We start from the raw sequence: 26,861 nt of genomic DNA, 5'->3' as shown, positions 1-26,861 counted from the left end.
ATAGGTGTTTGGTGGCAGAACCAGCATTTGAACCCAGATCCTCTGAAAAGAAATTCAGCCCCTTCCATTGTAACACTTATGTCCCTTTGAACTTCCTCAAAGTGTCAAAGGTTTATAGTCCAAGGTTTATTTTCCATTCTGATGAAGAGAACTAGATTACTCATGGGGGTGACCCTGGCTTCTTAAAGTCTATGCAATAGGATTTCAAATTCTAGTGGGTCCTACCCAGCTAGAAAAACTTCATGTGTGGGTCAGTGGCAGGACAGTGAGCTGAGATCAGTCTAGGGATCTACCGAAGCCTGTTATTTAAGACTACAACAAATTGTAAGCCCCATCTTATTAAAATGTTAAGGTAGTGCAGTGGATATAGCACCAGCCCTTGAGTCAGGAGTATCTGGGTTCAAATCCGGTCTCAGACACTTAATAATTACCTAGCTGTGTGGCCTTGGGCAAGCCACTTAACCCCATTTGCCTTGCAAAAAAACAAAAAAATGTTAAGAGGTTGGAATTAGCAAAGGGAGGGGAAGCACCCAAATCAAGGACATTATAGACCCTCTGAAGGATTCAAGTGGCTGAGAGGAGAAATGAGGAATGTTTAGTATGAATGAGGTGGAGGGGTCAAGGGAGAGAAGGAAGAATCCAGTCTCTTTGAGAAGGGGACAAGGGCCTACGTAGAACCACATGCTTGAATGTTGTCTGCTGAATACTGGTAGAGCTGCACTTGGACTAGAGTGTGGGACAGAGACCCTTGGTCTCTTCTGGAGAGGCTGAAGAAGGGACAGGGGGGCCCAAGGAGGTGACCACACGTCCTACTGTCCTGGTTCTTTGATATCTAGGTACTAAAACACTAGCTGCTACTATCCTACTGAAAGATTGAAAGAATCTCAACTTATGGGCCCTGAGGCAAGGTTTATGAGAGTATGGGGGAGGGGATCATCAATGGAAGGAACTATTTGGGAAGAGACTTGAGGAAGGAGACTGTGTCTTTAAATGACCTTCTCCAGGCTTGGAAGTTAATGATTTGTTTAGGAAGGGATTTCACAACCTTGCCAAGGTTCACTCCAACAGCATGTGTAGGAGCTCTAGGATTCATACTACTCACTGGCTCCCAGGGCGACTGTCTCCAAGGGTTCCCCTCATAGGCTGTAACCATGATCTCCATCTCCGATTGGCAGAGTGAGTAAGGGATAAGATGCAAGAGGCAGAGGAAAGGGGTAGGTGGGATTGGGGGAGAGAAACTTTGGGTTGATGAGCAGAAGCTGAGACCATTCCATACTATCTCCACCTCTAGGGGTGATGGAAGCAGGCAAATTGTCACTCTGACCTCTGGAGCTAAGAGGCAAGAGGTTGCTTTGTTGGCATATGGGAGACTTCAGGGACATAGGCTGGGTGTGGCATTTGGGTCTTCAGAGGGAAAGTGGTCCTCACCATTCATCCCTTGGCTTAGATTTATGGCTCCTAGTAATCCCTAGGTTGATACCAAGGGACCAGATCATCATCCTTGAATGTTTGGTGGGAGTGAGACCAGGGCATGGGAAAATCTCGTATAGGACAGAGATGAGGATGGAATATATTAATCAGTACATTAAAATACATTATCTCATTTGACCATACAAAAACAAAGACAGAATTTTTAATATTATTCAATGTGTCTGATTCTGTGTGACCCCAAGGACCAATACTGTCTGTGGGATTTTCTTGGCAAAGATACTAGAGTGTTTTGTTTCCTTCTCTAATGGATTAAGACAAACAGGGTTCAGTGATGTGCTGAGGGTCACACAGCCAGTAAGTGAATTCCTGATTCCTCTATTTACTCTGTCTCTTAACTGCAGCATAATGTAGTGAATAAAACATTGAACAGTCAGTCAGTCTGGCAACAGACATTTATTAAATGCTTCTGGTATGCCAGTCCCAGTGTGAAGCAGGGAGTACAATAAAGACAAACAGTCCTTTTCCATGAGAAGCTCACAATTTAATGTGGGTAGTTGCCAGGTCAATGATGAGTTACTTCCAAGCTATAGACAGAGTAGAATGGGAATCCTTAACCATTCATGTGACTAGAACCTCTCCAGCAGCCTAGAGAAGCCAATGGATCCCTTTTCCAAATCAAATTTTTTAATTCAAATAATTACAAAGGAAGCCAATCCCACTGAAATGCAGTGATCAAAGTTTTAAAAAAGAGTTCATGGAACTCAGATTAAGAACCTTTAGAATAGATCAGGAGCAGGGAACCTCTGGCCCATGGGCTGTATAAGATTCACAAAATCATTTGGTCTGGTGCTGTCAAGGAAATGTCAGGTGGGACTTGAAATTCAATGAATCTGGGAACTTTTACAGGTTACAATTTTCAAGTTGATAATTTTGCATGAATTGTGAATGATGTTATAAATATCTAAATGGCACTTAACAGAAAAAAGGTTCCCCACTCCTGGAGTAGATGAAGTAATTCAAAGTGAGAAGGCATTAGGAGCTGATGTGGATTCAATACCTGGGCATCATATGGTTTGAATTTCCTGCTTTATCATTTAACATCTTCATAGGACACAAGAGGAACAACTGACAAGTCTGAAGTAGATTAATTAGTCCGAGGCTTTCCCACTTCCCTTCTCCCTTCTTTCCCCCAACAAATTCTAATAAGCATCTTGCTCATCCTGAAGACCTTTCTGGCATCTCCCATTCAGAATCTCCATCCTCCAGACATTTTTGTGGAGAGCAGCAGTCAGTGGAGGGTTCATAGAGTATGAGAACTGTGACTGTGTGGACCTTAAATCTTTATTCCTTGAGATCCAGTTGAACCAGAATATGGCTGGATACCCTCCAGAAGGACAATGGGTAATTTGTCCAGGGGCTGGTAGAGGAACTTACCTTGCAAAGTTAGGACAAGGGTTAGGCAAAGTTCCAGGCAGCTATTAAAGAAATGATTTAGAGCAATGCACAATATGGGATAATTTTTAATATGACTTTTAATAACAGAATAAATAAATATATAAATAACTATATGTAAATATATATACGACTATGTTAAATTAAATAAGCATATATTATGTACGCATGTGGGTGTGGGTGTGGGGGTGTGTGTATCTAAGCACTGAGAAAAGTAAGATCTTGGGGTTCTTCCCTCCCACTGTAGTCAACTATGGCTCACCCCTCACATAGGTGAGGGTAATTCATCAATCTCCACCAAACAACTGGGTTTTGAGACTTGGGGTTCCACAAAAATCAGCATTTAATTTGGTGATAAATCAACTTGTAGATGTTATAAGCCTTCTCTGGAAAGTAATTGATGAGGAGGTACAATTTTCAAACCTACTAAAAGGAAGGGGAAATGTCCCATTTTGAATGTTTTGTCCAGTTGAAGAAAAAAGCCTAGCTTGCAGTCATTCAACCTGTAGGACACTTTGCCTAGTGTCCTGGAACTTCTGAAACTGGATATTTTGCTTTTCCTCACCATGTCATTCCAGCCCATCTGTCATGTTTTTGTTTGCAGAGATTGGCATGGGTACCATGGGCTTTGGCATTTTCTTCATCCTCTTTGGGATCCTCTTGTACTTTGACTCCGTGCTTCTGGCCTTTGGAAATGTGAGTCACCCTTCTCTACACCCTGTCCCAAATCCTTCCAAGATCACACACCTACCCTTGTTTCCTTTTCAAGATCCAAGAAAGGGAATCCAAATAGACTTTGATAAACTATTGCTAATTGTCAGTCAACCAATTAATCAAGTGTTAATCAGTACATTCTGTGCTTAAATTCTGGATTAGGAAGAGAGTATACCCATGCAAAATCAAAGCTGTCCCTGCCCTCAAGAATCTTATATTCTACTAGGGAAATAAACATGTTTATAGAGATAAATAAATATATCATTTTGTTGTTTGGTTGTTTTTCCACTGATTCACACTCTTTGTGACCGCATTTGGGGTTTTCTTGCTAAGGACACTAGAGTGATTTGCCATTTCCTTTTCTGACTCATTTTACAGACAAGGAAACTGAGACAAAAAGTTTAAGTGACTTGTCCAGGGTCATACAACTAGTAAATGTCTGAGAATGGATTTGAACTCAGCAAGACTTTAGGTCCAATACTCTATCCTCTGAATGACCTAGCTGTCCAAATATATCATAGATATAAACAAAACTGTTAGTTGAGTGGGGTTGGGAGCATTAACAACTAGGTGAATCAGGAAAGATTCTTGAAGGGAGTAATATTTGAACTAAGCCTTGAAAGGGAAGCAGGGGATTACAGAAGATAGAAGCAAGACGAGAGAAAGAGCAGTCTAAGAACAGAGGATAGACAGCAAAAGCACAGGCAGGAAATGGAAGGTTACAAACAAAAAACTGAGTAAATAGACGAGTCTGCCAAAATGTATGGTGTGTGAAGGGAAATTAAGTGAAATTAATCTGGAAATATAGGTTGGGATCAGAAGTAAAGGGTTTTCCATGTCAGTCATATTTTAATCCTTGAAGCAATAAGTAATACCTAGAATTTGGGGGTAAGAGAAGGAATGACACAATCAATCCTGAGATTTATTTTATTTTTGAGGCAATCAGGGTTGATCAGGGTCATACGGCTCTTAACCATATGATTTTAGATTTGAACTCAGGTCCTCGTGACTCCAGAGATAGTGACATCTAATTTCCCTACCCCTGTGCTTTGGTAATATGGCAACTCTGTGCCAGATACATTAGAGAACAGAGAGATTGGTAGTAATTAAGTTTTAAGACGTGGTATGAGTGGAGAGAAGGGCATATAGCTAAAAGGTGTTAAAAGAGGTAGAATTCACATGGCAACAGGTAGAATGGAGGAAGAAAAGTTGAGAATGCTCCAACAGCATTCTGGTAAATGTTTCATACCCAGACATCCAAACAAGATCAGTTATCATCCTGTACTCAACACAATTCAAAATTTAATTTGCATTATTAACATTTTTCTTTATCAGTTTCTTTTTTTCATTTTTCTTTTTTCTTTTTTTCTATTTTTCATTTATGTTTTTTGATTTATTTATTTTATATTATTACAATAATTTTATTATAAGAGTAAACATAAACCCCCTTCCCCCCCCCCCCAAGAAGACAAGAAACCTCAGGAATAGTGAGAGAGAGAAAAAATGTACTTCAGTATATGTTCAGATTCCAGTGGTTCTGTCTCTAGGGTGAGTTGCCTTCTTTATCAGAAGCCCACCAGAGAAATTGCTTCAATATTTTTCCCACAGTTGCTATTACTAGCTGTATGTCTCTCCACTCTATTCCTCCCCACTCTCATTTATTCTATTCTCTCTCTCCTTTCATCCTGTCCCTATCCAAAAATGTGTTGTATCTGAGTACCCTCTTGCACAATCTTCCCTCTCTTCTATCATCTATTCCCCCCCTTCCCTCCTCCATTTCCCCTTATCCCATCCCTTTCTTCTCATTTTTCTCTAGGGTAAGATAGATTTCTGTACCCTATTAAGTGTGTATATTATTTTCTCTCTCAGCCATTTCTGCTGAGAATGAAGGCTCACTCATTCCCTCTTGCCTTCCCCCCATTCCACTCCATTGAAAAAGCTTTTTCTTGACTCTTATGTGAAATCTCTTAACTCCTTCTTCCTCTCCTTTTGCTGCTTCCCAGTACTTCCCTTTATCACCCATTGACTCCATCTTTTTACTATATTATACCATTATATTACATTCCTTCCTATGTCCTGTCTATATATGCTCCTTCTAACAGCTCTTATAAATGAAAAAGTTCTTATAAGTTTTCAATATCTTCTCCCCATGCAGGAATACAAACAGTTCAATATTATTAAGTTCCCCATAGTTAGTCCTTCTTGTCCACCCCACTATGGTTCACCCGACTCCTTTACTCTTGAAGATCAAACTTTCTGTTCAGTTCTGGTTGTTTCAATAGGAAAGTTTGAAGGTCCCCTGTTTCATGGAATGTCCATCTTTTCCCTTGAAAGAGGATGTTCAGTTTTGCTGGGTGGTTGATTCTTGGTTTTAAATCAAGCCCTGTGAGCCCTTAATGTAGATGCTGCCAGATCCTGTGTAATCATGACTATGGAGCCTCGGTAGTTGAATTATTTGTTTCTGGCAGCTTTTAGAATTTTCTCTTTGACTTGGGAGTTTTGGAATTTGGCTATAATATTCTTGGAAGTTTTCCTTCTAGGATCTCTGGTGAATTCTCTTGATTTCTAGTTTATCCTCTGCTTCTAGGATCTCAGGGCAATTTTGCTGTATTATTTCTTGAAAAATGGCTTCTTCTCCTGGTCATGGATTTCAGATAGCCCAATAATTTTTAAATTATTTCTTCTGGATCTGTTTTTAAGGTCTGTTGTTTCTCCAATGAGATATTTCACATTTTCTTATAATTTTTAGCTTTTTTAGAAGAGTTTTATTTCTTCCTGATTTCTTGCAAAGTCATCAGCTTCCTTTAGTTCCATTCTGCATTTGGAGGAGTTATTTTCTTCAGACACCTTTTTTATCTCCTTTTCCAGCTGGCCAATTCTGTTTTTTAAGACATTCTTTTCCTCATTTGCCCTTTGTTTTGTTTTTTCCATTTGGCCTAAACTGGCTTTTAACATATTATTTTCTTCAGTATGTTTTTGTATTTCTTTCACCAAGTTACTGATTTGGTGTTCATGATTTTTCTGCATCACTCTCATTTCTCTTCCCAATGTTTCCTCCATCTTCCTTAATTGCTTTTCAAAGCCTTTTTTTTTGAGCTCATCCATAGCCCGAGCCCATTTTCTATTTCTCTTGGAGATTTTGAATATGGAAGCTTCGATTTTGTCATCATCTGAGTATGTGTTTTGATCTTCCATGGAACTAAAGTAATTTTCTGCGGTCAGATTCTTTTCTTTCTGTTGTTTACTCATTTCCTCAGCCCAAGACTAATTTACAGCATTTCCAAGGCTTTGGGGTTTTGGGGGGGACACCCCCACTGGGATCTTTATTTCTCCAAGGTCTTATGCTCTCTTGCCTGTGCTTTGATATGTAGATGACCACAGGTACTCTCCTCTGCCCTGGAGCTGTGAGGAGGGTCCCTGCTATCTTAGTGTGGAAAGCCAAATTGCAACCTGGATTTAAGTGTGGACAAACAGCGAAGTCCTTCCCCAGGGAGAGCAGAGAGATTTCTGCAGTCTCCCCTGACCCCCTTACTGTCTGTAGGCTGTGCTCTGGAGATGCAGACTGGTTTCCCCTGATTCTTGTTGCAGGTTCTGTGGCTTGTCCTCCTCACTCTATACTCATTCTGTACATTGTTGTCTTGGTTCTCCTCCCTTCAATTAGCATCAGATCCCATAAGTCATTCCATGCTTCTCTAGAGTCTGACTCTTTATAATTTCTTATAGAACAATAGTATTCCATAGTATTCATGCACCTTTACTTGTTTAGTCATTCCATTCTGGTATAGCAGAGTTCTCTCCTATCAGTTTCTTTAGTTTAAATAATTAATAAAACAATAAATCAAACCCTAATTTGTAGCTTTTGCCCATTTCCAAGTCATAAATGCTCACTGAAAATGTAATAATAAACTTGGTTAGAGTTGACTTCCAGAATATCACTGGATGGCTCCTATCTACATTGTGTCCCTAGAACAAAATCAAGAACCAACTCCCCCAGCCCAGGGTCTGGCATCTTCTTCTTTGAGACAGTGTGGAATAGAGAATAAAGTTCTAGACTTAGATTCCTATCCACCTCAGACACTTACTGTTTGAACATGTCATTTAGTCTCTTCATGTCTCAGTACCTCACAAGGTTACTGAAAGAATCAAATGTATTAAAATACAAATACGCTTTATAAACCTTAAAGTGCTGTATAAATGCTAATCATTATTATAATTTTAGTATTTACTATTTTCCTTACCTGTGATATGAATCTATTTCTAATACCTACCTCATAAGATTGACATGAGGACCAGAGGAAACCAAATTCTTTACAAACATTAAAACACTATACATATAGTTGTTCTCCTTCATTGAGGCAGAGTAACTGAATGGATATGGTGCTGAACTAGTAAAACCTAGCTTAGTATTTCCCTTTTGATATATACAAGTTCTGTCATATTGGGCAAAAAAACTTGCCTTCTCTGTACCTCTAGTCACTTCCTAGAGCTTACTGACCAAAGAGAGGTTGCAGACTAATCTTCAAGGATTAATATCCATTAATATCCACTGGGGATGCTGGCTATTATTGTGGAGAGCTGTATCCATAGAGCTTAGCACAATGATTTTTCATGTAGTAGGTATTTAACGAATATTTGATTTGGTTTAACATGTCTCTTCAAGTATCTGACCTCCACTAAGTTTGACAAGAAAGTAACTCATTAGGTTTTAAGGTCTGCAGATGGGATACAAGAGGTTGTAAGGACAGGGACAGTAAGCTGTATAGAAAAATAATAGAATTGTAATGGGAGAGGATGTCAGTGGTAATTTAGTCCAATCAGTACTTGAACAGGAAATTTCCTCTATAATATCCCCCACAAGGGGTCAGCCAACTTCCACTTGAAGACCTCTGAGGATAATAATTGCTAGTATTTATATAGATTTTAGGCTTGCTAAGCAAATACTATTACAGATTTTATCCCCGCAAAACCCCTGGAAAGTGGGTACTGTTATTATCCTCATTTTACAGACCAGGAAACTGAAGCAGACAAGATATTAAATGACTTGCCCAGGGACATACAGCCAGGAAGTACCTAAGCTAGGATTTGAACACAGGTCTTCCTGAATTCAGGTCCAATGTTTTATCCACTACACTGAAAGTTGTTGTATGATAGAACAGAATGAGTCACCCAATGTTTTCTTTTGTTTGTTTTTTAGTTTTTGCAAGGCAGTGGGGTTAAGTGACTTGCCTAAAGTCACACAGCTAGTAATTATTAAGTGTCTGAGGCCGGATTTGAACTCAGGTACTCCTGACTCCAGGACCAGTGCTCTATCCACTACGCCACCTAGCTGCCCCTACCCAATGTTTCTTGAGGCTCAATCTGCTCTGAGAACAGTGCTAATTATTAAGATGCTTAAAAAACATCAAAATCAACTTTTCTGCTACTTTCACTCACCCTGAGGGTCTAATCCCTCTTCCAAGATATAGCCTTTTATATATTTAGAAATAGTATGGTCCTCACTAATAAATGATTGAGAGTGTATAATGTTTTGCAGCTCAAAGTTCCTAACAGTCTTCTATCTCATTTTATATTCTTAGACATAAAACTGGGGGGAAAATGTGGATTTTTCCTGGTTTTAATAAGTAAAAGGCCTTTCTATGACTTTCTAAACCAGGGGTGGAATGTCTGACCTGCGAGTCATTAAAGGCCCATGAAATCATTAGGTCTGGCACTGCCATGGCACCTTGCAGGCATGACTCGAAATTCAATACATCTAGGAGCTTTAGGGGTGAATAAATTGTTTGACCAAATAAAGCCCACAAATAATGAATAAATATCCAAATGGCCCTTGGCAGAAAAAGGGTTCCCCACACTTGCTTTAAACCATCACACTGATTAAATGCAAATGATCATTTTTTACAGGTGATTTTTTTTACAAAGGTGTATTTTTTACAGGTGATTTAAGTCTTCATATTTGCTCCACATTTCATGTTCTGTCTAAAACTGCTTAAATCTCATCTGAAAACTGTGTTTCTTTGTTCACATTTGGCATTTTTAAGCTGGTTATGCCAATGTTATTTCCCTTTTCTTTTTAGGCATTTAAACGATCATTTATGACAAAGGCAATATTCCATCTTTTATCAACTGATTTAAATCTTTTTCTTTGCATAGCAGTTTTTCCCCCTGCTCTTTTCTATACCAGATTCTTCCATATGAAAAGAGCAAATAATTCAAAGAAACCATGCATTACCTAATTTGAATCATATAATTATCTTGGGAGGCAGATATTATGGGCTTTATGTATTTTACAGAAGGGGAAACTGAGATTTAGAGAGGTTAAGTGACTTGACTAGTAATCATCCAATGTGGAATCTGACTCCCCTCAGGTCTTTCTGACTCTTAAATCCAACCATTTATTCATTCTTCTAATGTGCTTTTCCTTGGACCAGAAGTCTGACTGTCTTTCCAACCCAGTTCAGCCATTTGCTTGCTGTGTGATTTTTGGCAATAGTTTCAACTCTCTCTTCTGTAAAATGAGTAGAAACATTTCTCCTTTCCAGGGAGAGTGTGATAAGCAATTAAATTTTATCTAGGAAAGTGCTTTGGAAAAACAACATTGCAGAAAACTAAAATATGCATTATTAAAAACTGATCCTTCAAAGGCCATATTGTACATTTCCCTGATTCAAAGAGGTCTTTCCCTCCCTTCCACCCAGCCCAGCCCAGCTGAGTTTTTTCCTTTTCCTAAAGATTTTTAGAATTTTGCATTATTCCTGAAGCAGTTCTAGTATTTTCTCCTTCTGCTGCTAAGAAGATAAAAAGGTCCTCCCTATTGTATAATCCCTGAACCAAGGTCTTAGTCCTCAATCCTTAGTGCTCTGTCCCACATCACTGCTCCATGACTCTTTTTTCTCTTCTCCACAGATACTATTCCTATGTGGCCTCTCCTTCATCATTGGTTTGAGAAGGACTTTTGGATTCTTCTTTCAACGGCACAAATTGAAGGGAACAAGTTTCTTCCTGGGTGGTGTGATAATCGTCCTCATGCGTTGGCCTCTTTTGGGGATGGCCCTGGAGACTTATGGCTTTATAAACCTCTTCAAGTGAGTGGACCTTTCCTTGCAGGAATGGGGAAAGAGAGTAGGGGGAGAGAGACAGGGAGAAAGAGACATAAACAAAGACAGAGAGACAGAGAGAGAGAGAGAAACAAAGAGGGAGAGAGGCAAAGAAAGACAGAGACACAGACAAAGGGAGAGAGACAGAGAGAACAGAGATAGACAGAGATAAACAGTCAAAGGCCAAGACAGAGGGACAGAGAGAGACAGAGAAACATAGACAGAGTCAGAAAAATTCAAAGAACTGGACAGAGACAAGAAACAGAGACGCAGAGAGGGAGGCAGATAGAGACAGTCACAGAGAGAGGCAGTCAGACTTGCAGAGAGAAAGTGATAGATGATAGAGTATTTGTTAAATGCTCACTACATTTCAAGTACAAATAAGACAAACAAAACAAGCAAAACAAAACAGCCCCTGTCCTCAAGGAGCTTGCATTCTAGTATGGCTAGACCCCAGATAAAGGGGATCTAGAAAAGGGCCAAATGTGCCTGCCATGTTTTGGAGCTAGGGGCCAGGAAGTAAGGATAAGACTTGGGAGGACTAAAAACTCATACCTATCAGAGTCCAGGGGGGTTCCTGGTATGGAGCCCAAATTTCTGGTGCATAAAAGATAGGGATGACAACAGAAGTGAAAGAAGCATGATTTGAAGTCTGGTTGTCTTTGTGGGTTCTACTAGATTTCACATGCCTGAGATTCTTAAAGCAAATACCAGCTTTTTGTGCAGGGCTTTAAGAAGTGAGGCAGCTAGCATTTTAGACCTGGTGTCAGGAAGACCTGGTTCAATTCCAGCTGAGAGAGAGAGACTCTCTATGTCACCCTGTGCAAATCTCTTTATCCTGTTTGCCTCAGTTTCCTCATTTGTAAAATGACCTGGAAAAGGAAATGGCAGACCTGTCCAGTATCTTTCCTAAGAAAACCATAAATGGGGTCGTAAAGATTAAGACAAAACTGATCAACAACAAAAAATGTTATGAAAGAACCATCCCTGTTTCAGTCAATCAATAGTTTACATCTCCATATTACTTTGTAACTAAAAAATATTTTTACATAATTACCTCATTTGATCATACCCCAAACAGACAGCCTAGTGCTTTGACTAGAATGCTGAACTTTGAGTCAATCAACAAACATTTATTGATTGCAACATGCTAAGAATTCCCTCACCCCCTAGCACTTTATTAAATATAATTATAATTTAGTAATTATAAATACAAATTACATAGTAAATTATATTACATTAAATATAAATAAAATATAAAATCCTCTGTCTGGTTTCTAATGTCTTTCACAACCTACCCTCTTCCTACCTTTTCAGTGTTCTTACTCTTTGTTCCCCTACATGATCCACCAACACTGACCTCTGCTATTCCTTGCACAAGATACTCCATCTCCCAACTATGGACATTTCTCCTTCCTGTCCCCTGTCCTCATCTCTGCCCCCTGGCCTCCCTGATCTCTCTTCAGGGGTGGCTAGGTGGAGCAGTGGATAGAGTACTAGCCTTGGAGTCAGGAATACCTGAGTTCAAATCTGGCCTCAGACACTTAATAATTACCTAGCTGTGTGGCCTTGGGCAAGCCACTTAAACCCATTGCCTTGCAAAAAAAAAAAGAATAAATTCAAACCTCATCTTCTACAGGAATTTTTTTCCCAGTCCCTCTCATCACCTTCTCTGTGAAATTATCTTCCAATTCCACAGCATTGATATGATATGTAAAATGTTTTGCATGTTGCCTCTCCCATTAGAATGAAAGTTCCTTAAAGGCAGAATCTTTGCCTTTTTTTGCAGCTCCAACACTTAGGACAGTGTTTGACTGACTGTCATGTGGTCTAAGTGAAAGAATGTTATTTAAACAGTGAGTCTGGGTGACTGGGAGTGTTCTCAACAACAACAGGGAAGTTCAGAAGAAGGGGAGATTTGTGGGGTTTTGTTCTCTTTTGTTCTGATTCATTTTTCAGAACATGACTAATATGGAAATACGTTTAACATAGTTATACATGTACGAGCTATATCTGATTACTTGCTCTCAAGGGGAAAGGGAAGGGAAAAGAGGAAGGGTGAAAAACATGGAACTCAAAAGCTTACCCCCCAAAATGAATGTTGAAAACTATCTTTGCCTACAGTTGGAGATTGCATGCACCAGACAAGTGCTACTAAAAGTTTTTCAGATCTTATCAAGAACTTTAAGTTAAGGGAGGAAGTAGTAATGCTTCCCATAAAAGATCAGAAAAGCTACAATAGAAAATAGCAACTATATCATAGGAAGAAAAGCAGAAGAGAGGGTTTTCAACATTTAATTTTTATTTTTTTATTTTATTTTATTTTTTCTCAGTTATACATAGACAAAAAAATTTTTAGTATTTGCTTTTTAGAATGTTAAGTTCCAAATTATAGGATACAATTTTTAAGAAGAGGGAGAGATATCATTAAAACCTATGGTCTTAGGTGTGTACAAATGCACAAAGTAAGGGTTAACAAATGGGATACACATGAGACTCTAGTTATTCAGTCATGTCCCACTCTTCATGATGTCATTTGGGTTTTCTTTTTTGGCAATATCAGGAAATTTGTGATTTCCTTCTGCAAATAGAGTTAAGTGACATGCCCAGGGTCATACAGCTAGTAAGTCTGAGGTCGAATTTGAACTCTAGGCCCAGTACTCTATCTACTACCTAATTGCTCATAGTAAACATTGTATGTGGAAATGCATTTAATCTCATGGACATCAATGAGATTTAGCAGAATGGGACTCATGACTAGAATCTGAGTCTGAGAAATTGACCCTTATTCAAAACAAACAATTGATAAAAAGGAGTAGGAGAGGAACAAAAAAGAGATGGAACACCTCTTAAATGTGAATTGGGTAATAATTATGACCAATGAGAAAAAAGCTAAACTGATTCCTTTGCCAATGAGAATCCTTTCTTGTCTGGGAAGGATAGTACAAGAATGACCTGTAAGACATGAAACCCAGGATAAGTGAGTCTCAATGAATTCTATCATTGAGCCTAGACAACCATGGAAATGAAGCTAAAAGAAATGAACTGTGAGGTTGCTAAACTTCAGTCAATGATGTTAGAAAAATCTTGGAGAAAATGAAATGTGCTATAAACTACAAAAAAGAGCAAATATGCTGATTCTTTGTTCTGAAAAGGAAAGAATGTAGCGTCTATGTAAAATAGATCACTGAATTAAACTTCTGACCCTCATAGAGTCAAAGTTTTTGAACTGCAAGGGATCTTAGAAGTCCTCTAACCCTCACCCCTTCATCTTATAGACAAGGAAACTGAGACCAGGAGAGTTGAAGTGACTTGTCCAACAGTCATAGACCATAAACAGCAGTTTGTTCAGTTGTAAAGTTAGGGGATTGGATGGGTTTTTAAGGATTATAGGATAGGGAGCAAAGTGACCTTCCTGGAACAGAAAGAGGTTCCAATGAGGAGGTGAGGGATGTAGAGGTGGAGAAAGCTGTACCCCATGAGCTAAGATGGGGCTGAGAATTCTTAGTTATTCTTGTGAAAGTCCTAGCTCCCTGGAACAGAGTGAAAATGAAAGCACTGGACCTTGTGTGCCATGCCTCATAGATATCAGGGAGTGGAGTTTGGAGCAATGGACTTTCTCCTTTCTCTTTTTCCCTGGGTTAGGTTTCTATGGGAACCAGTGAGTCTGTGGCAATCTGAGATTGGGGTTATGTGAGAGGCAGAGTTGTTCAAAGGAGAGAGACCTGTGTTTGGGGGGCAGCTAGATGGCGCAGTGGACAGAGCACTGGCCCTGGAGTCAGGAGGACCTGAATTCAAATTTGAACTCAGACACTAAATAATTGCCTAGCTGTGTGACCTTGGGCAAGTTATTTAACTCCGTTGTCTTAAATAAGTAAAAATTTTTTTAAAAGGTGTTTAAAATAAAAAAAGAAAAGAAAGTGAGAGGCTTGTGTTTGGAGTCAGAGGATATGAGCTCTGTCCTCTTCTGCTATTATTACCAGAGCAGCCCTGGACAAATCCTTTAACCCATCTAAAGCCCATTTTAGAAACCTAAGCCAGTTCAACATATGGATGTTACACACACATATCCTCTTTGGGTAGAAAAAAATCCATTTCTGATTCAGTGATTTTTCTCAAGGGGAGTACCCATGGATAGCCCTCACTACCATTACTACCAGAACTACTATTACCACCATCCCACCACCAGATTTACCTTTTTATCCCCCTTTTTAGCAAAGAAAAATAAGCAAAATTATCCTATACAATGCCTAATCCTGATAATCTATTCAATATCTTGCTTTAGGAGTCCCCTGCCTTACTGCCTAAAGGATTGAAAATGTTATGTTATTTGTTCTTTGGAATCATTTTTTCTTTTTCTTTTTAAAATTTATTTTCCAATTACATTCAAAGATAATTTTCAACATTCATCCTTGCATAAGCTATTTTCTGCCACATATTTCTGCCACTTTTCCTTCTGTCCTCAATGAAGTGAGCAATCTGATAAAGGTTGTACATTTAGAATTGTATTCAACATATTTCTATGGAATCATTGACAATACCCCCCTCATTTTTACAGTTGAGAACAAGATGCCAGATACCAAGTTACTTTGTAGGTGGGAGAAGCAGAACTTGTTTGAATTTTACTTTTCTAAACTCCAAATCCAATGTTCTTTCCATTATGTCATGGCCATCTCCATTCTTAGCTCATCTCCTTTGATATGATCACTAACCCTCTCTTTTCTTTTTTTTTTTTTTTAGGGGTTTTTTTCCAGTTGCTTTTGGATTCATAGGCTCTAACATCCCATTTCTTGGTTCGGTAAGTCAGATAAGAGAGACTATAGAACTATTCTTCCCAAAGGAAGGTATTACCAAAGAAACAGATTCCCTACCTGTCCCTCCTTCTGTCCCTACCCCCAGGGTCTGGGATTGCTGCCCTTAACATTATTCAAAAACTAATTAACTGGAATTTATAGGAAGTGCTGGACAAGTTACTTAACTTGAAATGACTAGTCCTCCAGAGGTCTGCCATGTCACTGATGCAGGGGGCAATGGAATCATAAATAGTCAAAAAGAAGGCACTTTTTGTGTCTTTTGTGTGACAGTGGCTGGTGCAAAGTCCATTTTGGGAATTTCACTTCTCTCCAGGTTAGCATGAGGAACATCATTCCATTTCTTCCAGTCTGCCAAGGGTGACCTCCTGAGAGTTAATGGAATTAGGATTGTCATTAAGGAAGGGAGGTATGATGGAAGACCAGAGGTAAAAGTCATTGAAGAAGAGAAAGGGGGAAAAGGTTAAGCTCATACTTCATATATCACTTTATAGATTGTTAACCATATTATCTCATTGAGACACAAGAGCAGGTATTCTCAGAGAAATAGATTCAGAGAAGATAATTGACTAGCCAAAGTTCACACAGATAGTAGGTAGCAGAAGAAAAAAAAAACCCATGAATATACATAGTGTAGGCTGTAAAGGACCTGGAAAGGACCTTTGACATCATCTAGTATAATCCTTTTACATATGAGGAAACTAAGACTTAGAATGACTAATGGAATAAATCGCAGGTAGTAAATTGGAGAGCTAAGATTGAAATCCAGTTCCTCTGACTTCAGATCAAATGCTATTTCTACCTCATCATGGCCTTCTGATGCCAACACCTGCCTGTTCCAATCCTCATAATGCTATATTGACTCCCTTAAGGCAGGGGCAAGGATCCTCTGATCTGCAGACCATATCTCCAAAATCATTTGGTCTCATGTTGTTACAGCAACCACAGGCAGGATTTGAAATTCAATAAATCTAGGAACTTTTTAAGGGTGAATTGATTAAATATTTGACCAAATATAGCAAGCTAATTGTTAAGCTAATAATTTTGGATGATCTGCAAATGATGTTATAACTATCCAAATGACTCTTGGCAAAAAGCAAAGGTTCCCTATCCTTGCTCTCAAAAAAGAAGAAAGCAATAAATAGATAAATAAATAAATAAAACATGATAGAAAAATCCCTGATTGTAGTCATTGATTCTACATTCAAATCTTACCTGTGACATTTGCTACCTTTATGATCTCAGAAAAATCACTTAACTACCATGAACTTCAATTTCCTTATCTATAGAATGTGGGTTCTGGATTAAATGATTTCCAGTACTTTTCAGGGCCAAATTCTATGATCCTAAGAGTTGATCCTTCACTTCTTTTGGAGCTTCAGGCAGACATCCAGAGAAACTTGAAAGATTATGCAGATATAGGAAAGGGATGACCAGAGGACTGGATCTAAAATGAGTAGATGGAATAGTCAGGCAAGTACCCTATTAGAAATAGGAGTAAGGTCATCTGGGATGTCCTGAAGGAAGGTTTTGAAGCTGCTGAATACAAGAAACAATCTATTCCATCCAGATTGGGATTCTTCTGCCAACACATGATACAAATAATGTGTCATGAACCTATCTTCTCTCTACTCCTTCAGTCCACCAAGTTCAGACCCTCATTATCTACTGCCTGAACTGCTGTACTCCATTTCTCCCTTTTCTAATCTGTCCTATGAAATTGCAAAAATTATTCTGCCAAGGTATAAGAATGAGCAGGTTAATCCCCCTTCTCAAATATTCTTTAGTAACACATTATAGAATAAAATTCAAATGGTTTAGCCTGGAATTTAAGGCTTCCAGTATTTGGTTCTTTTTTTTTTTTTTTAAGGTTTTTGCAAGGCAATGGGGTTAAGTGGCTTGCACAAGGCCACACAGCTAGGTAATTAGAAAGTGTCTGAGGCTGGATTTGAACTCAGGTACTCCTGACCTCAAGGGGCCATTGTTCTATCCACTGCACCAACTAACTGTCCTCCCATTATTTAGTTCTAACTTACTTTGATGGATTTTCTTTTATTCCCCTAATCATATGGATGAAAAAAAAATGGTTTTTTAAGAAAACTTACTATATAAAGATCACTGTTAAGTACTATGATTACATACAGAAGAGAAAGATAATTCCTGTTCTCAAGGAGCTCTTATATTTTAATCTGAAAGACAGCACATAGAGAAGACTTAACTGGCAAATGGCATGGAAAGATTCCATGGTCCTGTGCAGAGGTAAAGCTGTTAGCTGCACAACTTTTTAAACTGACATTTCCACTGATAATATGGCATCGGTTTTGGTTGTTGATCAGTGCCCTAAAGGACAATGTCTGAATCTTTTTGCCCCATTGTCCTATTATTCTCTATCTTGTATTATGTTTATTTGTGTATATATTATTTTCCTCCAAGTAGATTGTAAGATTTTTGAGGACAGGGACTCATCACTTTTTAATCTTTGTATGCTCAGCACTAACCACATACCTACTATGGAAATAGATTTAGGTTATATATCTATTTGGAACTTATTATAAGATGTTGGTCCAAACATAATTCTGCTAAATTTCTTTACAGTTTTCTCAGCAGTTCTTGTCAGCTAAAAAGGCCTTACCTTGGGTTTCCCAAACATCATTATACTATGTTCATTTGCTTCTTAGTCTTGCTTATCAGGTTTGTTCTATTGATCACATTTCTATTTTTAGCCAGAACCAAATAATTTTGATGATTACTACTTTCCAAAATGGCTTGAGATCTAGTAATAAATACTGACTCTTTCATTCTTATTTTTTGTCCCATTATTTATCTTTTCAGACTTTTTGTTATTTCAGATTAAGTTTGGTATTCTAACTCTATAAATTACTCCTTGGGTATTTAATTGGCATGTCATTAACCCATAATTTAATTTAGGTAGTAACATTATTTTTCAGATTGTTTGATATTATTCTAATTCTAAAATTCATTCCTTGCTTGTTTAATTGGCAAGGCATTAACCCATAATTTAATTTTGGTAGTAATGTTATTTTTATTATAGAAACAATTAAAATATCTTCAACTGTTTATTTCCCTTTATTTGTACAGTTCTTTGTAAGGTTTTTTATTCTCAGATATTATGTACATTTTGTAATTATCTTAAATATACTTTTTCTGTCCTCCAGCTAGTGTTAGAAATATACAGAAATACTTATGATTTGTGAGTTTAGTTTATATTTTGATTCTTTGCTGATAAGTTGATTATTTTTTATTATGCAGTATTCTATCAGAATATGAATTTCAAATAGAGAGAATTTTGTCTTCTCTTTCCTATGTCTCCTTCCTCTATTTCTTTTCATTTTCTTATTGCTATAGGTAGCATTTATAGAACTATATCAAATCATAGTAGGGACAGTGGGTAGTCCTGCTGTGCCTGCTATTCCTCTGCCCTTATTAGAAAGGCTTCTAATGTTTTTCTAATATAAATAATGCTAGTTTTTATATTAGATACTATTTATCTCATTAAGGAAAAGTCCACTTACTGCTTTGCTTTTTTTGTGTTTTTAACACAAATAAAGACTATTTTGTCAAAGCCTTTTTGACATTTATTGATATAGTCGTAATTTCTAATTGGTTTCACTGTTAGTAGGGTCTATTACATGTGTAGTTTTCCCAATATTGAGCAATCCTTTCATTCCTGGAATAAATGTAACCTAGTCAGAGTGAATAATATTCTAAATATATTATAATTTCTTTACTATTTTTGCATTAATATTAGGAATATAGATAAATTGGTTTCTTTTTCCAACTTTTCTTGTTTGAGGATCAGGGCCATAATTGTCTCATAGAAGGAGTTTAGTAAGGTTCTACTATGTATATTTTTGCAAATTATTTATTGAAAATTGGTGTTTGTTATTCTTTGGTTATTTGATAGAGTCCCCTTATAATTCCATCAGGGCCTATTTTGTTTTTTCCATTGGCAATTTATTTTATATGTTGCTCAATTTTTGTGGTTGGTTTATTTAACTGTTCTGCTTAGTGGTCTGTTAACCTAGGTATTTTTGCAAATATTTATCAATTTAAATTTACTTTTATTTTTGTTGGCATATAATTGGGTTTTTATGGGTCAGAGTTAAGAAAATCAAGGAGACTGGGGAGAATAACTATGAGATCAACTGTGTGAGGAGAGGGGAAACAGCTCTTCAGTTAAACTGAGAAGGTAGAGGTATAGTTTCAGGAACTGTTTCATTGACAAAAGAAGAATGAGGTTCCAGACCCATATTAGATGCTGCTTTGGAAGTGGTAGGTGTGAGGAGGATTGATAGTGGTAACTTTGAAGAGATGAGTTAGCTTTTCCATGTTCACACGTTAAAGAATATAGGGAGTAGACTTCCTATTTAAAGTGGAGAGCAAAGAAAATATGCTGAGCAGTCATAGTGTGGATTGAAAGGAGGCATTGATACTAATCACAAGAAAAGGAAAGAGATCATTCATTTACTCCATTCACTCATTCATAATTAAATTAAACTCTAAATGTAGGGAAGGATAAAAACAGGGTGGATTCAAATGAGAAAACTTATGCTTTAGGAGCTGACCCATATTTAATCAGAAGTAAGAAATTCTGAACCATATAATCCCCTATGGATTCACCTAAAAAAATAGTTTTACATTCTCTCCCTCATAAGAGAAGAATACAGGTTTATCTTGTAGCTAGATCCTGAGATTCAGTCTCGTTTCTGTAGCATCTGGAAGAAAGCGAGGACTCGGGAGGCACAGGGGAGAATGCAAAGCCTTGACCCATCTGGAGTTTCTGTCCTTCTCTGCTCCCTCACCATCTGTGCCTCATACTCCAACTGACTCTCAAGGCCAGCCCTAATAATAACCTGGATATTGAATCTACTCTTCTGCCATTGTCTGGAATAATGATTATTGGTTCCCACAGCTGTTCCAGAGGCTCCAGGGCTCCAGCTCCATGGTTTGATCAGCAGAGGTGGACTCCTTGACTCAGACTGTTGTACCTGGGGAAGATTGAACACCGCCCCCACATGCTTTTCTTGACAAATTCCAGTCTTCCCTTGGAGTCGGGCTGGTGGGATGGAGCTGAGTCATTGAATCTAGAGTTTCCTTAATTCAAACTCTGCCAAAGTTGCAGGCCCATGGATACCCTAAGAGAAAGGAGTGTTCCGGGACAAACATCCATGGAGATCAGACTGGGAATGGGTTCAATCCCTGCCTTGTATTTATGGACCACAAAAAGAAAGACTTTTAAAGTAAACTTTCAGATTGAGAAGCTGCTCATAGAGAATTTAGTGTTGATGTCTTATGGTCCATGTGAGATCATTTTGTTCAGTCCCCTGTCTCTGGACTGGAGTACGCCTTCTACCTTCTACCTTCTACCTATACTTACATCTTCTCACACAGGTGAATAAAGGACAATCCTGGTCCTAGAGTGACACATACCTTTTATTCTTGGATCTGACAACTCTCACAGTAGAACATTCCCCTCTCTGTGGAACCTTCAATCCTGCCAACTAGAATGAAGCATTTCGATATCATTTATTTCCTGAATCCTATGCTGGATTGTAGATTCTGTGTATATGTGTGTGTGTGTGTGTGTGTGTGTGTGTGTGTGTGTGTGTGTGTGTGTGTGTTAGAGAGAGAGAGAGAGAGAGAGAGAAACGTTAGCATATCCACCTCAGGTTTTCACATGGACTATTTGTGCTCAAGCTGTGGTAGAGCATTCCGGGCTCATACTGGACACACTTGTAACAGGGATGTCATTTTAGTCTTCTTCGATATTGAGGGACAAGATACAACCAATCAGCCAAGGAATGTTGTAGGGGGAAGAGATGGGGAGGATTCACTGAAAGAAGACATCCTCCAGTCTTCTTCTGGGAGAGATCCAGGCTCAATCTTCAGAGAGCTTTCAGTGTGATGGGGAGATGGGTACTATCATTGAGTTGTTCCTGGTATGATAGAAGACGCCAGACCATACCTCCTTAACCTTTCCACCAACTGTAAATATGAATTCATTCAACAACAGTATTGTTCAATGGGATGAAAATAATACTTGGAAATAACAATACTAAGAAACTATCATTGCTTCAGCTCTAAAAATTTCCCATTCATATAGATCTTAATTCCACAGAGAGGCATTTTGGTATAGTGGGTAAGGTATAGATGCGGAGTCAGGAAAATCTGGGTTCAAATTCTGACCTAGATACCAGCTGCTCAAATCCAGGCAGGCCTTCCCATTCCAGGAATGCACCCCAATACAACTCTATGTCTCTAGGACATTAAAAGGTATCCAAGAGAGCTATCCTCTGTGGATGTCCAAAGATTCCAGATGACTTTTCCCCAGTCACATAGAGAGTATATGGCAAAGTCAGGATTTGAACCTAGGTCCCCTGACTTCAAACGTAGTGTCTTTTATACTTTACCTTGCATAGATCCTTCCCTTCACAATCTGAAGGGAAAGATAGGCAATTACCAAAAAGCAACTCTATTGGACGGCTCTGCTATTTATCAGCTGTGTGACTTTGGATAAGTGATTTATCTTCTCTGGACCTCAGTTTCCTCATCTGAGCGAACAGAATTATATAAGACCCTGGGCAGTTGGGTAGCACAACTAAGTGACCAGAGCACTGGCCCTGGAGTTAGGAGGATCTGAGTTCAACTGCAACCTTGTACACTTGACACTTACTAGCTGTGTGACTTTGGGCAAGTCACTTAACCCTGATTGATTGTCTCCAAAACACAAACAAAAAAAAAATAAAGCCCTTAAGAATCTGGTTCACTCTTATCTTTCAGTCTCCTTTTACTTGCTTCCCCTCTACACATCCTACAATCCACATCAAAAGATTCTTTGCATACTGATTGCCCCTGCCTGGAATGTTCTCCCTCCTCATATCCTGGTGGTGGTGGTTGTTGTTGAGTTGTTTTCAGTCAAGTCCAACTCTATGTGACCCCATTTGGGATTTTCTTTTCTTTTTTTCCCCTATCATAACAATGTTTTTAATAGTAGATAATAAAATGGCCAAAAAGCCCCAAAAGATAAACCCCCAATCCAAATCTCACAGCCTTCTCCAGTTCTTTCAGTATTTGAGGTAAGTGACACTGGTAAGGGATCTCCCACTTGTTAGAATTATTGTTTTTGTCTTGCCAACAACTAACCATGTCTTGTAGCATAGGACCTTATCATAGCAGAGGGCTAAAGAAGGTGCCAGAGCTGCTGGCAGGGAAGAGAAAAGTGGTTTTTATTTTTTTCCCAGAAAAAGGAGTTGCCTTGTAGATGAGACAGAAGGGAAACACCTCCCTAGGAAGAGGCAGGCAGGTCAAACCCTAAAGTGACTAATATCTGTATCCCTTCTTTGTCAACCAGGAACTAGGAGCCCCCTCCCCCATCTTCCTATTTCTTGCCTCTCCTGGTGGCTCTAGAACAGGTAGATTTTAAAATCTCCCCAGGCTTGGATTTTTTAAAAACCTGACCAGTTTCAAAACTGTCAAAGCATCATAGTAGTGAGAAGTAAGGGATCTTTTAGCATTTAAATCAGGTGATTCCTTTGGTAATAAAGACTCCCAAAGAAAATTAGAAATGGGCTGGAGGGAACTGATAATGAAACTGAAATGATTGTTTTCCCTTCTGCTCTGCCCTTGATCCCAAAATGGTTCTGAGAAGTTGGTCCAAGTGTGACCAAGAAGCCACACACCTGATTTGGTCTTAATTTATATAAAAACACTTTGGACATCATTGTTGTTGTAGTAGCTGAAAGTATGACTTCCTTCAGGACTGGAGAGAGGTAGGATTTACTCTTCTCTTCAGTGGTTGAGGGGGGCCAGAAATTGTACACCATGTGGATCTTCTCATCATCCTCTGCAATGAAAAGGAGGTTCTGGGGTTTTTCCATCTGAAGTGATTCATCATTTCCTTCTCTAACTCATTTAACAGATGAGGAAACCAAAGCGAACAAGGTGGAGTGACTTGCCCAAAGTCTCACAGCTAGTTAAGTGTCTGAGACCAGATTTGAACTCAGCTTTTCCTGAGTTCCAGGTCTTTATTCACTTTGTTACTTAACTGTCCTCATTTTCTCCTCCTCCTCCTGGCTTTTCCTGTTTTCCTTCACCACCCAGTTCAAATCCCATATTCCACAGGAGACCTTTCCCAGCTCCTTCTGCCCCCTCCTCTGTTAGTATCTTCCCTCTGAAATTCCCCTTCTTGTTTGTACATAGGCTTTACATATTGTTTCCTTCATCCTCCTATATTGTGAGGTATCCAGTTGGTGCACTGCATTACAAAGATCAAATTCAGTTTCAGACACTAGCTGGGTGACCCTGGGCAAGTCATTTAACCTTTGCTTGCCTCAATTTCCTTAGAATTATGATAAATAATACTAGCATCCTGGTTTGTTGTGAGAATCAAATGAAATAATATTTATAAAATACTTAGTTTATGGTAAATTCTTGTTCCCTCCTTCCATCATCATTAGGATGTGAGCTCCTTTAGTTCAGAGACTGTGGTTTTGGGTTTCTATCCCCAATAGTAGCAGTATTATCTCTCCCCCTATGAAGTAGGTGCATAACAAATGCTTCTGACTTACTATTTTCTTTGCAAGGCAACAGGATTAAGTGACTTACCCAAGGTCACATAGCTAGGTAATTATTAAATGTCTGATGCTGGATTTAAATTCAGGTTCTCCTGATTCTGGAGCTGGTATCCACTGTACCACCTAGCTGCCCCCTTACTGACTTTAAATAAAATATTAGTAGTATTTTATTTTTTCCAATTACACATAAAGATAATTTTCTACATTTTTATTTTTGTTTTTTAATAAATCTTATTTTATTATTTTTTTTCTAATTACATGCAAAGATAGTTTTCAACATTCATCTTTTTGTATACTTTTGGTTCCACATTATTCCACTTCCCTCCCTTCCTTCCCCCCTCCCCATAACAATCAGCAATCTGTTATAGGTTTTACATATACAATCTTGTTGAACCTATTTCCATATTTGACTGACTTTCAATCGTCAGGCAGGATACAGAGAGGAAACCCTTTGGAATACCCTGAGACAGAGTTTGGAGATCCTAGGAAGACCTCAAGGCAGGACAAGGGAACAGAGATTACAGGCAAAAATGGGGGCTCACCTGTTATTTGACATAGTGTCTCAACCTGTGATTTCACTGACACAGGGACCTTCCAGATGACGACACTGTCCCAACCAAAGCTAATTAGTATTGGTTCAGCAAGTCACAGTATTAGAGATTTGCTCAAGGTGGTGACTTATCCAGGTCACACAGTTCATATGTGTCAGACTTGAGTGTTGAACCCATCTGAGTATTCCTGAACTTGGAAGCCAGCTCTCTATCATGTGGTCATGGAGCCACTATAGTGGATGCTAAGGAGGAAGGAAAGCTCAGATCCTGAGTCAATGAGATCCTGATCCCAAAAGGGCTTAAGAAGAGGTCAGATATGGTAAGTAGAAAAGGAGGGAAGCAAATATTTATTAAGAGCCTACTGTATGAAAGGCACTCTGCTAAGCTTTTTAAAAATACTATCTTTATATGACCCTCACAACAACCCAGAAAGTGTTATTTTTTTAGGGACAAAAATGGTTTGTTTACATATTACTATGGTTAGCAGAAGCTAAAGTGGGGAGAGAATGGATTAGCAGGAGCAGCAACAGGGGCAGCACCTCCTGCCATCATAAGTAGCATAAAGAGGAGTACAGGAGCTTGAGAGTTTATTTAGGGGATCATGTTCCCCAAGAGTGGACTGACTTATCAAAGGGAGACCTAGAGTAGCTATTATTCTTATCTCCATTTTACAAAGGGAGACACAAGTGAAATGACTTGTGTCTGTGTCTGAGGCTGGGTTTAACTCAGGTCCTCTCAACTGCAGGTCTAATGCGCTAACCATTGTGCCCTCTAGGTGGGTCAGTAGGATGGCCCAGATGACCTCTAAAGTCTAACATAATTCTAACATTCTGATTCTGATCATTTGAATCTTCCATAAATAATTCCCTTAATGTCTCTAGGATAGACCTCATGCAGCATTCTTGCCTCTAAGTACAACTATTTGTCTTCTTTCCTTCCTTTGAGATCCTTTCACTCTGGCTTTTTCATGGATTCTGTCACTTTAGGATCTGTTTAGAGGCTTCATTTAAAATTCATTCTTTCAAAATATCCTTCAAGAAAGTATATGGTAGGGTGGCTAGGTGGCACAGTGAATACAGCAACAGCCTTGGAGTCAGGAGTACCTGGGTTCAAATCTGACCTCAGACACTTAATAATTACCTAGCCGTGTGGCCTTGGGCAAGCCACTTAACCCCATTGCCTTGAAAAACCTAAAAAAAAAAAGTATATGGTAACAACATCACTGACATTTGTAAATTGTTGAAACATTTGCAAAGAAGTTTATATTCCTTGATTTATTTGAGCCCCATAATAGTTATAAAACAGTGGACATTATCCCCATTTTACACACGAGAAAACCAAGTCACAGAGAAGTTTCAGTACCTAACCTTTGGTCACAGAACTAGCAAGAATTGAAGTTAATACTTGGAGTTGAGTCCTTTTAAATTCAAATCCATCATTTTATCCAGTGAGGCAAAGATATCAAACATATAGCCAGAGACACTGATGCCTACAATACCACCTTGAATGATTAAAATGTAAATGTTTAACAAAATACTTAAAAAAATGCTAAAGAGCATATTCAGTGTTAACGTTGGGAGCAGCTAGGTGGCAGGAAGGTGAAGAGGGAGCAGGGCCTGGAGTCAGGAAGACCTGAATTCAAATCCAGAATACTTTCTAGCTGAATGACCCTGGCAAATCACTAAACCCTTTTTGCCTTTGTTTTCTCATCTATAAAATGACTGGAGAAGGAAATGGAAAACCACTCCAGTATCTCTGCCAAGGAAAACCCCAAATGGGTGTCACAGAAAATCAGACACTACTGCAGCCATGAAACATCAATAATGTTAATATATTGTTTTCTAAGTCAGTTTTCAGTTAGAAGGATCTTATCTATAGTTCAGTGACTCCATTTATATTTGAATTTGACACCACTTTACTAAACCAAGCTACCTCTAGAAATAATTTATTATTAATCAATGGTTAATAATTAATAATAATAGCAATAGTTTATTATTATTATTATTATTATTATTATTAACTATTTCTTCCACTGTCTAAAAGGGCTTACAGTAATTACTCAAGACTGTTTGACCAAAGGACCAAGAGGAAAAAGTTACCATAATCTGAGCTTACCACTTCATTCTAGGACCTCCTTTTGATTTCTCTTTGGTTTAGCTAAATGACCAATATGGTTAATAGAGGAGAAAAGTAGGAAAGAGGGGACTAAGGGAG

General features: G+C 38.5%; 1 protein-coding gene across 1 annotated transcript; it reads left to right on the top strand.

Annotated features, from left to right (window-relative positions):
* Positions 1-1,074: 1,074 nt before the first annotated feature.
* GOLT1A (golgi transport 1A) lies at positions 1,075-22,268 on the top strand. The gene is made up of 5 exons (XM_074220415.1): positions 1,075-1,176; positions 3,488-3,579; positions 10,501-10,679; positions 15,432-15,489; positions 20,436-22,268. Exons 1-5 carry the CDS (start codon positions 1,152-1,154, stop codon positions 20,472-20,474), a joined length of 393 nt encoding a protein of 130 aa, XP_074076516.1. The 5' UTR covers positions 1,075-1,151; the 3' UTR covers positions 20,475-22,268.
* The last annotated feature ends 4,593 nt before the right edge of the window (positions 22,269-26,861 follow it).

This window comes from Macrotis lagotis, chromosome 2 (genome assembly GCF_037893015.1).
Source record: "Macrotis lagotis isolate mMagLag1 chromosome 2, bilby.v1.9.chrom.fasta, whole genome shotgun sequence".
Classification (NCBI taxonomy): domain Eukaryota; kingdom Metazoa; phylum Chordata; class Mammalia; order Peramelemorphia; family Peramelidae; genus Macrotis; species Macrotis lagotis.
The sequence above is the reverse complement of the archived record's forward strand: the minus strand, read 5'-3'. Positions and strand labels throughout refer to the sequence as shown.

What these genes read in the sequence shown, in the direction of transcription:
- GOLT1A (XM_074220415.1), top strand. Translation starts at nt 1,152, where the DNA reads ATGATCTCCATCTCCGATTGGCAGA. An exon ending in CTCCATCTCCGATTGGCAGA is followed by an intron (nt 1,177 to 3,487) that starts GTGAGTAAGGGA and finishes TTTTGTTTGCAG; the next exon opens with AGATTGGCATGGGTACCATG. An exon ending in GGCTTTATAAACCTCTTCAA is followed by an intron (nt 10,680 to 15,431) that starts GTGAGTGGACCT and finishes TTTTTTTTTTAG; the next exon opens with GGGTTTTTTTCCAGTTGCTT.